Source organism: Arachis hypogaea, chromosome 16 (genome assembly GCF_003086295.3).
Source record: "Arachis hypogaea cultivar Tifrunner chromosome 16, arahy.Tifrunner.gnm2.J5K5, whole genome shotgun sequence".
Classification (NCBI taxonomy): Eukaryota; Viridiplantae; Streptophyta; class Magnoliopsida; order Fabales; family Fabaceae; genus Arachis; species Arachis hypogaea.
Genome location: NC_092051.1, coordinates 117,552,552 through 117,568,000, shown reverse-complemented (window position 1 = coordinate 117,568,000; position 15,449 = coordinate 117,552,552). Strand labels below are relative to the sequence as shown.

The following is a 15,449-nucleotide window of genomic DNA, read 5'->3' as shown; positions in this document are numbered from 1 at the left end:
CCAAGGGCATGGGAGGTTGTGCCTCTTTTTCTTGAATCTCCAGCTCTTGATCAACCTCTTCCAAGTCTTCAACTATGATATGCCTTGGAGGTTGTACACCCTCCTCAGCATTAATTTCAATCGCCTTGGAAGGAGGTTCTATAACTGGACTTTTCAATGGAGGTACAGCATCTCTTAAGTCTGCAACCACTTCTTCCTTTTTAATAATTGCTGCTTTGTCCAGTTGTTTAAGTATAAAATCGTACTCATCCTCGATGATTTTCTTTCCATGACAACTCCTTTTAACTACTCTTTCATCTTCAAGGGTCTCTCCTACCTTTACCCGTAGGGCCTCCTGTAGCTCTTGATGAAGTATGGATTCGCGAAGATGATTCCTTCTTTCCTGTTCCATATCAATAGCATAATTGGAATCATCTTGCTCTTGGATTGATGGATGTGGGTGCTCTTCCATGGAGGGTAGTGATGGGATGAAAAGATCATTATGTGGTTGAAAAGAAAGTGCACTAGAGCTTGAGGGTTGAATATTGGAGGTAGAAGGTTGGTTCATGCGGGATATAAGATTTTGGAGTGTAGAGGTGAGACCAATGATGTTAGAGATGAGTGTATTGTTATCCAATGGAGGTTGGGGTGGATTTATGTATGGCTCATTCAGTTCATAGGGTGGTTGGTATGGTGGATGTGGGTTAGGGTCATATGGAGGTAAATGGTGTAAAGGGGCTTGTGAGTTTGGTGTTTCAAAGGTATGTTGGGGAGGTGGTTCATAAGCACAGGGTGGGGCTTGTTGGTAATTATAAGGGGGTCCACCATATCTATCAGCTTGGTATGCATTGTAGAGTGGTCCTTGCCCATGATATCTTGGAGGGTGTTGTTGCCTAAAGGGTTGATCAGATCCTCTTGGCTCCATCCATCTTTGATTGCTTAGACCTTGATGCATATTCCTGTTATAGCTTCCACTCCTTTCAACAGATTTAGAACCAAACTCAAAGCGAGAGGGGTGAGAATTCATGGTAGCTAATAAAAATTAAAAACGAAAATAAAAACAAATTTTAAATTAAAAGGTTATTTAAATTTTAAATTTGAAAATTAAATTTTGAAATTTGAATTTTAAATTTTGATATTTTAAAATTTGAAATTTTGAATTTGAAATTTTTGAAATTTGAATTTTTGAAATTTGAAATTTGAAATTTGAAATTTGAAATTTGATATTTGAAATTTGAATTTGAATATTGAATTTTGAAATCCGATTTTTGAAATAAGATAAGATAAGATTTAAAAAAAAAGATATGAATTTTGAAAAAAAATTTGAATTTTGAAATTTGAAATTTGAGTTTTAAATTTTGAATTTTTGAAAGAGAAAAATAATAAAATGACACTAAACTTAAAATTTTTAGATCAAAACGAAGAAAACAACTAAGAACAACTTGAAGGTCAAGATGAACACGAAGAACAACTTGAAGATCAAGATGAACACCAAGAAAAAAAAATTTTTTTTTGAAAAATTTTTAATAACTACCTAAAAACCAATAACCTCTTAATTTACGAAAAAGAAAAAATAAAAATAAAAATAGAAACAAATAAACAGGTAAAAAGCAAATATTTACAATAATATAAGGCACACGTTTGCAATTCCCCGGCAACGGCACCATTTTTTACGTTAGGATTTTTTCTAGTAAAGAATTTTATAAAAATAGTCGCGTTGTAGATATAGATTCTAAACCAACAGAAATTCCTTCGTACAAACGTTTGGTTGTCACAAGTAACAAACCCCTTTTTAAAATTGATAACCGAGTATTTGAACCTCGGGTCGTCTTCTCAAAGAATTGCAGGGAGGTATGTTCTTATTATTGGTTATGAGTCTTGTAAATTGGGGGTTTTGAAAGTAAGGAAGTAGTATGTTGAATGATAATAAGAATAACATAAATAACTATAAAATAGACTCTTGGCAAGGTATGAAAACTGGAAGTCCTATCCTGGTCATCCTTATCAATTGTAATGAGAATTGGATTTTTCTCCCACTTTGTTAACCTCTAACTATGAAGGTAAGTTAAGTGGATGAATTAATTTTTATTCCTCAGGTCCTAGTCTTTCCTTTGGAAAAGTCAGAGTTATTGGAATTCGAATTAATTCTTGAAGAATTCCAATTTTCAATCAACAATGAGTTTGATAACTCAAGAGTCACCAATTATTTAACCAAAGCCAAAAGGGAAAATATCTAAATTAAATTAAAAGCATTCATAAATCTGAAATACCTTAAATTGTATTGAATCAAATTAAACATAAGAATCCATAAGCCAAATTGAAAAGATAAATAACAATTAAGGAAATAGAATAAATAAAACTAGAAAGTAATTTAAAGGAATATTGAACCTGTGATGAAGAAGAAATAATCCTAAATCCTAAAACTAAATCCTAAGAGAGAGGAGAGAACCACTCTTTCTAAAAACTACATCTAAATTATGAAAAGTGAATTATGAGAGCTTGATTATGAATGGATGCATTCCTCCACTTTATAGCCTCTAATCTGTGTTTTCTAGACCGAGAACTGGGCCAGAAACAGCCCAGAATTCGCTGGTTGCGAATTTAAACACGCTGATTTTCGCCACTGCAATGCGTCCGTGTAGATCACGCGTTCGTGTCACTTATCGTCAGGGAAACTATGGCAAATTATATATCAGATCGAAGCCCCGGATGTTATCTTTCCAACGCAACTAGAACCGCGTCGTTTGAACCCTTGTAGCTCAAGTTATGACCGTTTTAGTGCGAGAGGGTCAGGCTGACAGCTTTGCAGTTCCTTCAACTTCTTGTATTCCTTCCACTTTTTCATGCTTTCTTTCTATCTTCTAAGCCATTCCTGCCCTGTAATCTCTGAAAACACTTAACACACATATCAAGACATCTAATGGTAATGAGAGAGGATTAATATTAGCAAATATAAGGCCAAAGAAGCATGTTCTCAATCATAGCACAAAATCAGGAAGGAAAATGTAAAACATGCAAATAGTATGAATAAGTGGGTAAAGAGTTGATAAAAATCACTCAATTGAACACAAGATAAACCATAAAATAGTGGTTTATCAATGAGCGTGTGCAGACGCACAGCATAGAGCGCACGCACAGGGGTCGCAAGATAAGGGATGTGTGCGTACGCACAACAGACAAAAAGCTGGGAGGGATGCAGGCGCATAGAGCGTGTGGTTGCTCTGACCAGAGGGGTTGCAACAATTTGTGCGAGCGCACAAAGCCCTGTGCTCGCACAGAAAGCTTCTCTTTTTTTTTTTGTGAACGCTTGAGGTGAAGAGTCATGTGTGCGTGTGCACACAGGTCCGTGCGCACGCACAGGGACAAAGATGGGGGGAGGTTGTTCACGCGCACGACTTGTGATGACGCTCCCACCAGTGGGGCTGTCAATCGGTGTGCGGACGCACATGTTTGTGCGGCCGTATAAGAGGCGCGATAAAGGGAATGCGTGCGTACGCACAAGGCAGTGCGCACGCACAAGGCAGTGCGCACGCACAGGGCTAATAAAACAGGGCAGTGCCCACGCACAGGTAGTGCTGGCGCTGCCACCAGAGGGTGCTGCAAAGGGCGTGCTGGCGCATAGTAGCGTGCGTTCGCACATGACGTAAAAAATGCAGTTGTGTGCACGCGCACAGGGTGGTACGCACACACAGGTGCCCTGTTTCACAAAATTTTTTCCTTTCAAAACTAAGGTTCCCTCCTATACCAAAGCAACATACCAACCCCAAATCATTCAAACAAATATAAATTCGTGATCCACAAGCAATTCAACTTATTTAATTCAAAAATACCAAAGCAAATCTAAGCTAATCATCATATCACAAGAAAGCAACTAATTCAAAGTGCTATATACAAAAGATAAGGTTGGAACAATGTTACCATGGTGGGGTGTCTCCCACTGAGCACTTTGGTTTATAGTCATAAGTTGGACTTTGCATGGCTTCATTGGTCACTTGAAACTTCTCCAAGGAGGAATATCTCCAACTCCTTGGCATTCTTTGGTTGAGTGTGATAGAGCTTCACCCTATGACCATTGATTTTAAACTTGGTCCCATTGATAGGGTGAATCACCTCCACCACTCCATAAGGCTTGACATCCACCACCTTTAATGGACCATCCCATCTAGATCTCAACTTCCCGGGCATCAATCGCAACCTCGAATTGTACACAAGCACTTCATCACCTATCTTAAAACTCTTCCTCCTAATATTTTGGTCATGGAATGTCTTGGCTTTCTCCTTGTAAAACTGAGCATTCTCGTATGCTTCTAACCTAAGACACTCTAATTCCTCCAATTGAAGTTTACGTTCCATTCCTGCCCCCTTTAAATCTGGATTGCAATTCTTCACCACCCAATAGGCTCTATGTTGGATTTCCACAGGGAGATGACAAGGCTTCCCAAAAACAATACGAAAGGGACTCATTTCGATTGGGGTTTTGTATGCGGTCCTTTATGCCCATAGTGCATCTCCCAATCTGGAACTCCAGTCCTTCTGTTGTGGGTTGACCACTTTCTCTAAGATTCTCTTGATCTCCCTGTTGGATACTTCTGCTTGCCCATTGGTCTGAGGATGATAGGCTGTGGATACTTTGTGGATGACCCCGTACCTTTTCATCAACGCCTCAATTTTCCTGTTGCAAAAATGGGTTCCCTGGTCGCTCACGATTGCTCGTGGTGATCCAAATCTACAGACAATGTTATTTTTCAAGAACGAAGCAACGGTATTGGCGTCATCACAACGGGTAGGAATTACTTCCACCCATTTAGAGACATAATCCACTGCTAACAGGATATAAACAAACCCATTGGAATTTAAAAATGGCCCCATGAAATTTATGCCCCAAACATAAAAAATCTCACAAAAAATCATTGGTTGTTGGGGCATTTCATCTCTCTGTGAGGTATTTTCAGATTTCTGGCATTGATGATAGGATTTGCAAAATTAGTTGGCATCTCTAAACAAAGTAGGCCACCAGAATCCACAGTCTAAAACCTTCCTTGCTGTTCTTTGTGGGCCAAAATGACCCCCACTCTCAGATGAGTGGCAAAATTGAAGGATAGATTGAAACTCAGATTCTGGCACACACTTTCTAATCACTTGCTCAGCCCCACGCCTCCACAAATGTGGATCATCCCGAAGATAATACTTAGCATCGCTTCTCAATTTATCTTTTTGATGCTTTGAAAATTGTGGGGGGAAAACGCGGGCGACTAAGTAATTATCAATCGGGGCAAACCAAGGGGTACTTGGGGATATTGCTTGCAAGGTATCGAAAGGAAATGAGTCATTGATAGGAGTGAAATCTGAAGCTAAATGTTTAAGCTGACTCAAGTGGTCCGCTACCAGATTTTGGGACCCACTTCTATCTCTGATCTCCAAGTCGAATTCTTGCAAAAGTAATATCCACCTAATGAGCCTAGGCTTTGACTCTTTCTTCTTCAGCAAATATTTCAAGGCGGCATGGTCCAAATACACCACTACCTTAGAGCCTAGCAAATAGGGTCGAAACTTATCTAGTGCAAAAACAATGGTTAAGAGCTCTTTTTCGGTAGTGGTGTAATTCGACTGGGCCGAATCTAAGGTCTTCGAAGCATAAGCTATAGTGTAAGGAGCTTTACCATCACGTTGTGCTAGTGCGATACCTACGACGTGATTCGAGGCATCGCACATGATCTCGAAAGGTTGATCCCAATTTGGGCCTCGCACAATAGGAGTTGTGGTCAAATCTTCCTTCAACTTGTCAAAAGCTTTTTTGCAATCCTCATCAAAAATGAATTCCACATCCTTTTGAAGTAAGCCGGAGAGGGGTAAAGCAACTTGGCTAAAATTCTTGATGAACCGGCGGTAAAAACCTGCGTGGCCAAGGAAGAAACGAATCTCCCTCACCGAGGAGGGGTAAGGTAAACTCGAAATAGCATCGATCTTAGTCGGGTCTACGGAAATTCCGTCTTTAGATACAATATGACCTAACACTATACCTTGTTTCACCATAAATGACATTTTTCAAAGTTCAATACAAGGTTAGTATTGGTGCATCGTTCTAGTACCCGAGCCAAATTTTCTAAACATGCATCAAAGGAGCTACCATAAACACTGAAGTCATCCATAAAGACTTCCATGCAACTCTCCAAAAGATCCGAGAAAACACTTGTCATGCATCTTTGGAACATTGCCGGTGTATTGCACAAGCCAAACAACATTCTCTTATATACAAACGTTCCAAAGGGGCAAGTAAAAGTGGTTTTCTCCTGATCCTCAGGAGCTATATAAATCTGGAAGTACCCCGTATATCCATCTAAAAAGCAATAATGGGATTTACCTGCCAATCGATCCAACATTTGGTCTATGAGTGGCAATGAGTAGTGGTCCTTCCGCGTTGCTTGATTCAGCCGGCGGTAATCTATGCACACTTGCCAAGTATTTTGAATCTGGGTAGCAACGAGCTCTCCACTTTCTGTTTTCACCATGGTTACTCCGGATTTCTTCGGCACTACTTGGAGTGGGCTTATCCACTCATTGTCTGAAATGGGGTAGATGATGTCCGCTTCTAAAAGGCGAGTTACTTCCTTCTTGACTACATAAAGTATTGTGGGATTTAGCCGTCTTTGCGGTTGCCGGACCGGCTTAGCACCTTCTTCCAAGATAATTCTATGAAGGAACACTTGAGGGCTTATTCCCACAGTGTCACTTAAGCTCCACCTGATCACTTTTTTATACTTCCGGATAACCTCAAGGAGTTGCTGCTCCTCTTGATTGGAAAGATTGGTTTCCACTATCACCGGGAACTTGTGCTCTTTGTGAAGGAATGCATATTTAACATGGGGTGAAAGCGGCTTCAAATCTGCCCTTTCTTCTTGAAGTGGTAGCTTACCCTCTCGGTCATGGGGAACTTGTGAAGTAATTTCATCTTCTTCATCCTCAAGTTCTCCCTCTTTTGAGCTCTCTTCATCTACAAGATCTTCCTTGGGCTCATGGTGGTTGCCTATCTTGAGCTCATCCCCTCTTCCGCCCTCAATTAGGCTCTCACCCACATCAATGGATTCCTTTATAGGTAGAGTGGGTTGAAAGTCCATCTCTTCAAGTGACTTGCCTCCTTGTGGGGTTATAGCATCAATGCTAGACTTTAGAGTTGATGGAGGCGGCAAGTGTGAATCACTAGGCATCCCAAGTTGTGGAGGAGCAAGGTTGCTAGGGGTAGAATGATGAGGTGTCAAGCGGGACAAAATTTCGGCAAAAATTGCCATGCAATCATCTTGTTTTCTTTGAAATTTCCGTTATTCTTGGATGAGAGCTTGAAAGTTGTGCTCCTCGTGGGAGAGGTTGATGGGAGTGGAATGGTAATGGAAGCTACGTTGTCCCATATAAGGTGATGGGTAGGTTGGTTGAGAAAAAGTTAGTGGTGAGAAGGGTAAAGTGGCTTGAGAGTACAATGGTTGTGGCTCACATAGAAGGTATGGAGGATATGGAGGGGAAAATTGTAATGATGAGGTATTACACTTGGAGTAAGAGGTTGATAAACATTAGGGTCATATGGTCCTTGTTGCCAAGAATTTCTTGCTTGTGACTCTCCTTCAAATTGGCCTCCCATACCTTGATGCGAACCATTGTTGGAATTGTATCCCCCTGCAACATGATAACAACCAGAGTCCAAGCAAAAAGGGTGATAACTCATGATGGAAAGGAAAACAAATAAAGTGTAATAATACTAATAGAAGCAATAGATAAATGAATATATACTCTAGTTATATCTATTTACCTAGAACTAAACAAACAAAAATGTCAGTTACTATCACTACTTAGATAAAGGCGCCATCTACAAATTAGTACCAAGTAGCAAATAGAAAGTCAAATATTCACACTATTCACATATTCACAACAACCAAAATTTTAGCACTCATTGCACTTGAAGTGATTCCCCGGCAATGGCGCCAAATTTGACGAAGGCCGGATTCACCGTCAATCTAGGTTTTCACAAATTAGAATCTTATCGTTGAAGGTATAGCCTAGACCAACGATCAATCCACCACGCCAAATGTTTAATCTAAAGATATATCACAATTCAAAACCAATTCAATTCCGGGAGTTTCAATTCTCGGGTCGTCTCCTAAGGACACTTGAGACCAATGAGTGTACAATCTTGGTTGTGAGGATCATATGATTTTCAAAAAAGGTATAAACATATAAAGCAATGAAAGAACATGTGAAATTGTAATAAATGAACTAATAAAGGAATTAATGAAGGAACTATGCAATATTGACAAGTAAAGTGTAAAAGGAACTAATGTAAATGTGTATGAAGAAATTGAAGCATAAAAGGTATCTTGACTTGGAGTGAGCTAAGGGTCATTTCCTTGTTGGAACCACAACTATGCCAACTAGAATGGATCAATCTTATTTGATCAACTCTCACATCGAAAAGTAAGTTAAATGAGCATAAGTGTTCTTAACCCACAAATCCTAAATTGCTTGCTAATTAACTTAGCAACAACATAGTGTTAGTGGGAACAAGAACAATTAACAATCCAAAATTGACACTAAATGTTGGACATTCCAACTCTAGGAACCCAATTGCTCACTTTCTCCAAGCCAAGAGATAGAAAACTAGCCCAAAATCATGCTTGACATTTTGTCAAACACTTGGTGGGCAAAAAGCTTAAACATGGGAAAAATGAGAAAGAGCTTGAAATCAAAAGCAACAAATGATCTCAATCAACAATAAAGACTCAAGAAAGCATGTAAACATCATCAAACATCAAATTCATCAACAAAAAATAGAAATTGCAAAGGATAAGTGAAATTGAACTATAACTTGAATTATAAGAAAGTGTAAGAACAATGTAACTATAAAGATTAATAGCAAGAGATACTTACAATAAGAATTAGCAAAATCCAAGATCAAAATTAAAATGGCACTTGAATGTAAAAATCCTAGTATAAATCCTAGTAGAGAAGATGATAAAAAACTTAAAGAAAAACTACACTAAAAACTATCTACTCCTAAGCTATTCTAAGTTGATAAAATCCACCAAATTCAATACAAGATAAACCATAAAATTGTGGTTTATCATAGTGACATCAGCATCTTCTTTTGGCAGCACTGCAGCTTAGTGTTTCTTTTGTTTTAGACTCTCACTTTTGTTTTTCGAGAGACCAAGTTTGAAGACTAGGCTAGTCTGGGCATCAAATTAGGGGCTTCCTATATGGACCAGATGGTGCGGTATTTGTAACCCACTAATTTACCGGTAACTGTACCGGATCGTACCAAGTAATACCTTACGTGAGTAAGGGTCGATCCCACGAGGATTGATGGATTAAGCAACAATAGTGTTTGATAGGATTAGTTAGACAAACAGAAAATAGTGTTGAGATGCAATATAAAAGACATTAAACAATATAAAGAATATTGAAGAAAGGCAAGTAAATACTTTGGGAAGAAAATATGGAGAAGATAGTTAAGGTTTCAGAGTTATCTATTTTTCTGGAATTATTTTTCTTACTAACTATTTTAATCATGTAGGATTTAATTTATGACAAACTATATGTGACTAGACTCTAATTTCTTAGACATTCCTAGTCTCCTCTAAAATTCATCAATAACCAATTCCTTGGTCAATTAATTCCAATTAGAGAGTGATGATCAAATTCCATTTTATATGCCACAAAAACTCTAATTACCTAAAAATAAAAAGATTATATGTCACGTATCCCGTTAAATCCAGATAATTAAAATTTAGGAGAATTTGTTTTCAAGCTGTTGTTCAAGTAAAGAGCTTTTCCAAATTATACAAGAACTCAAATAGAAAGAGGGTCATACTTCCGTTCCACCCAAATTCATAAAATAAATAACGAAAACAATTCTTAAATATAAATCAAGACATGAATTAAAATAGAGAAACAATAAAATCAATCCATACAATAGATAGAGCTCCTAACCTTAACAATGGAGGATTAGTTGCTCATGGTTCAAAGTAGAAAATAAGGATTCAGGTAAAAATGTACTCTGGTAGTCTGGGATTGGAATAATGTTGAGGTGGTATCCTCATATTTATATCTAATCCTAATTAATTTAAAATCTATCTTTAAAACTAAAATAATATCTTTCCTATTTTTAAAATTTGAATTTAAATTAGAATTAATTATAGCAATCAGCAAATCTTCAATTGATGGATGGGGACCACTTGGCTTCACTAGGATCCACACCTAACTTGGACTTGGCAGCATGAATTGGAGTTTAGTTGAGTGAAGCTGCGCCAAACTTGAAAAATCTCACGTATTGTTATTGTGTCTTGCGCCTAACTTGAAAAATCTCAAGTTAGGCGCAGTCTTGGCAGCGAGTTCGGAGAAGAAGTATGGAATATTATATATCATTGGAAAGCTCTAGAAGTTAGCTTTCCAACGCCACTAGAATCACATCCATTGGACCTCTGTAGCTCGATTTATTTAGGTTTGAGTGCAGAGAGGTCAGGGTTGACAGCATCATTCGCCTTCATCTCTTCTTCTGCAGAAACTCCATCAAATCCAGCGGAATGCTACCTAAAATAAACAAAATTTCACAAGACTCAAAGTAGCATCCATATTGGCTAAAAGATAATTAATTCTTGATTAAACTCAACAATTTAGATGCAAATTCACTAGGAAAAGATAGGAAAGATGCTTACGCATCACAACACCAAACTTGAACTGTTGCTTGTCCTCAAGCAACCAGAACTAATATAAGCTTAGGATGTGAATTTGCATGAGAATGAGAGTTCGATTAAGCTTATGTCTCTTCTTATAGTGGGATTTACAACTGCAATCCTGAATAGTTTTGGCATCTCACTTTTTCCTTTGAAGTTCTGAATGATTGGCATCCATAGGAACTCAGAATTCAGATAGTGTTATTGATTCTCCTAGTTCAGTATGTTGATTCTTGAACATAGCTACTTTATGAGTCTTGGCCATGACCCTAAGAATTTTATTTTCCAGTATTACCACCGAATACATAAAATGCCACAGACACATAACTGGGTGAACCTTTTCAGATTGTGACTCAGCTTTGCTAGAGTCCCCAGTTAGAGGTGCCCAGAGTTCTTAAGCACACTCGTTTTGCTTTGGACCACGACTTTAACCGTTCAATCTCAAGCTTTTCACTTGACACCTTCACGCCACAAGCACATGGTTAAGGACATCTTGATTTAGCTGCTTAGGCCAGGATTTTATTCCTTTGGGCCCTCCTATCTATTAATGCTCAAAGTCTTGGATCCTTTTTACCCTTCGCCTTTTAGTTTAAAGGGTCATTGGCTTTTTCTGCTTGTTTTTTTCTTTTTTTTCTTTTATTTATTTATTTATTTATTTATTTTTTCGCCATTTTTTTCACAAGCTTCGTGTTTTTCACTACTTTTTTTGCTTCAAGAATCAATTTTATGATTTTTCAGATTATCAATAACATTTCTCTTTTCTCATCATTCTTTCAAGAGCTAACAATTTTAACATTCATAAACTTCACTATAAAAAATATGCACTGTTCAAGCATTCATTCAGAAAACAAAAAGTATTGCCACCACATCTAAGTAAATAAGACTACTCTTAAAATTAACTCAATTTCTCATGCAATACATCACTTCTGTATTTTTGATTTGAATTCAAGATCAGTGAGTAATACGTGAAACATCTTTTAAAGTAATTAAGAGAAAACTAAACTAGACCTAGGATTCTAACTAATAAAGGATCATGCAACAAACAAAGAAAAAATAGCAGAAAACCCGAACATAATATAGAAAAAGAGGGGAAGAATAAAAAATGAAAGGAACTCAACCACCTTAGTTATCCTAGCGGTCGTTTTATTCTTCAGGTTGTGCTCCTCAGTGAAGATGATTCGCCTCCCTTTTGGTGCCATAGGAATAAACAGAAAACCTTTAAGCGAATCGTCAACACCAAACTTAAAGGTTTGCTTGTCCTCAAGCAAAGAAGAGCTGAGGTGTCCGGTTCCTGTGATAAAATAGCTGCATGATCAGAGAAACAGTAAAAACTCAATATAAATCAAATAATTAAGAAAACTACTACTACGAAAAATAACCAAGAATACGAAATCATCGGGTTACCTCCCGACAAGCGCTTCTTTAACGTCACTAGCTTGATGGTCAGCTCCTCTAAGGAGGGGGATCATAGGGGCTCAGCTCTTCACCCCTTACTTTGAATTTCTTTCCTGTGTCTCCATAAATTAGCTCAATATGCTCCAGAGAGAGGATTCTATTTACTGTATAAATCCATGCTGGAGTCTTAGTTAACACCACCTTCATTCCTGGGGAGAAACCTTCAGTGGGGATCTTTTTGTTTCTCCATCCTCTGGGTATTTTCTTCTTTTTGGAAACCTCCTCCTTGGTGGATGATGCATTCCCAACACCAAACTTAGGTTTGATGTCAGGAGGAATTTTTCTGATTGTCACCAAAGGAGGTTTGAGTTGCAGACTCTGATGTGCATCATCAGGGGTTCTTGAAGGTTTGGATCAATAAGTTTAGCCTGCATGCACCTCTCTTCTTCACCTGTTGAATGTATATCTTTGAAGACATGAAAGACCAGTTACTCATTATGCACTCTAAGCACTAATTCACCTATTTCTACATCAATTAGAGCTCTTCCAGTGGCTAGGAATGGTCTTCCTAGAATTATAGAGGCATTCTCATCCTTCCCTGTATCAAGAATTACAAAATCTGCTGGGAGGAAGAACTTACCCACTTTGACCAAGATATTCTCCACTAATCCGTATGCAGGCTTCATAGATTTGTCTGCCATCTGTAATGCTATCTTTGTTGGTTGTGCCTCTTGGATCTGCAGCTTCTTCATCACAGATAAGGGTATTAAATTGATGATTGCTCCCAGATCACATAACGCTTTCTCAAAGGTTGTGCTCCCAATGGTGCATGGAATTTGAAAGCTCCCTGGATCTGGCATCCTCTTTGGTAAGTTATTCTGAATGATGGCACTGCATTCTTTAGTCAGGACCACTGTCTCATTCCCCTTTAAAGGCTTCTTCTTTGACAACAGCTCCTTCATGAACTTGGCATAGAGAGGCATTTGTTCCAAAACTTCAGCAAAAGGAATATTGATTTGTAACTTTTTGAAGACTTCCAAGAACTTTGAAAACTACTTGTCCTTGGTCTCCTTTTAAAGTCTCTGAGGATATGGTATTTTTGGTTTGTACTCAGGAGCCTTTGCAATGTAGGATAAGTTTCAAGAGAGTCTGGGAATGGGTTGTCCACACGCTTTGGAGGGGCGTGCTCTACTTCTTCCTTCTTCTTCTCTGGAGCTTCCTTTTCAACTAGCTCTTCATTGGCCTTGGTCTCGGAGCCAGCTACTTTACCACTTCTCAATTGAATAACCTTGCAATCTTTTCTTGGGTTCACCACTATATCACCTTGAAATGTACTTGCAGACCTCTCAAGTATTTGCTTGCTCAGTTGGCTCACTAGCACCTCTAAGTTTCTAATGGAGGCTCTAGTTTCCTGCATAACTTGTGCTTCCGTACTTGCCACTTGTTCACTTATTACGGTGATAGCCTTGCATTCCTCTCTTGGATTTGGAATTGTGTTACCAGAAAGGCTATTAGTGGTCCTCTGATCAATTTCATTAACTTTTGTGGCTAATTGACCCATTTGAATCTCCAAATTCTTGATTGATGCTCTGGTTTCCTGTCTAAAACCTGTCAATATTACTTTCAAATCATTGTTCTGCTGGAAACTGCCCTGAGAACTATTGTTGAAGTTCTGAGGTCTCTGAGGTTGATCTCTCCATCCAAAATAAGGGTGATTCCTCCACCCCTGATTGTATGTCTTAGAATATGGATCATTGTTGGGATTTCTAGGACCACTCCCCATGTAATTGACCTGTTCAGAAGAAGATTGAGCACAATCATAATTATCATTTTGCATAAAGTTACGTGCCATGTCATAGGAGACTTCCTGTGGTGGATTTTGGGTGTTGATAGCTAAGACTTGCATGCCACCCATCTGTTGAGTAAGTAGATTTATTTGCTGAGACATCAGCTTGTTCTGAGCAAGAAGAGCATTAACAACTTCTACTTCCAACATGCCTCTCTTTTGAGGGGTCTCAGAGTTCACAAGATTTCTGTTAGATGAGTATAAATATTGGTTGCTTGCAACCAATTCAATAAGCTCAATAGTCTCCTCTGGTGTCTTCTTCTTGTGCAGTGAACCGCCTGCAGAAGTATCTAAGCTCATCTTGGACATCTCACCCAAGCCTTCATAAAAAATATCTAGTTGGGTCCACTTGGAGAATATGTCCAGAGGGCATTGCCTAGTCAGTAGCTTATACCTCTCCCAACCCTCATAAAGAGTTTCACCCTCCTTTTGCCTAAAGGTCTGAACTTCCAACCTAAGCTTAGTCAGCTTCTTTGGTGAAAAAAATTTAATGAGAAACTCAGTAACAACCTTTTCCCATGTATTCAAACTCTCCTTTGGTTGAGAATCTAACCATAGCTTTGCTTTATCCCTCAGAGCAAACGGAAAGAGCATGAGTCTGTACACCTCTGGGTTCATTCCATTTGTCTTCACAGTATCGCAAATCTGCAGAAAATCAGATATGAATTGATTTGGGTCTTCATGAGGAAGTCCATGATACTGGCAATTTTGTTGCACCAGGGTGACCAATTGTGGCTTCAACTCAAAGTTGTTTGCAGCTATAGGAGGCACCACAATGCTTTTTCCATAAAGATCCGCAGTAGGGGCAGAGTAAGAGCCAAGCCCTCTCCTTTGTTGCTCATCCCCATTCGGATTTGCCACATTGGCATTAACATTATTATTAGGATCCATAGTGGATTCTGTAGACTTGTAAAGTCTTGCTTGTTGCAAACGCCGCCTGAAAGTTCTTTCAGGTTCAGGATCAAAATCTAAGAGATGTTCTTTGTCTCTGTTCCTGCGCATAAACAAACAGAAGACAAGAAAAGATGGGACTCTCTACGTCAGAGTGCAGAGAAGTCCCTGTGAGGTAACCTGTGTAAAATAATAAAATAAAAATACTAAATAAATAAAAAATTCAAAAATAATAACTGAAATTAAATAAAAAATTTCAAAATTTAAAAGAAAAAATAAATAAAAAAATTAAAATAAAATCAACTGGATAACACTAAACTTAATTTCAGAAAAAAAAAATAATACTAATTTTTTTTAAAATTAAGGACAAAAATAAAACAAAATTAATAGAAAATAAAAATAAAAAAATTGAAGAAAACAAAAACGAGAATAAAAGGAAATGAAAAATAAAAATAAAAATAAAAAAAAGAACGCCTGTAAGTTGTTGTTGTTTTTTTTTTTTTTTTGTTGAAAAATTAAAAGAAAAAAATATAAAAACAAAGAGGGGACAGGGGAATGGGAAACGAGACTTTCAAGCAGGGGAGGGAGGTTGCTAACGAAAAAAACAAGGGAATTCTTTT

At 38.1% G+C, this 15,449-nt stretch overlaps 1 protein-coding gene across 1 annotated transcript; it reads right to left on the bottom strand.

The window, feature by feature from the left end:
* Positions 1-3,960: 3,960 nt before the first annotated feature.
* Positions 3,961-4,443, bottom strand: LOC112757412 (uncharacterized). Its single transcript, XM_025806002.1, has one exon. The coding sequence runs from the start codon at positions 4,441-4,443 to the stop codon at positions 3,961-3,963; it is 483 nt and encodes a 160-aa protein (XP_025661787.1).
* Positions 4,444-15,449: the final 11,006 nt, after the last annotated feature.

Coding starts and splice junctions, on each gene's coding strand:
- LOC112757412 (XM_025806002.1), bottom strand. CDS start 4,443: ATGAGTCCCTTTCGTATTGTTTTTGGGAAGCCTTGTCATCTCCCTGTG.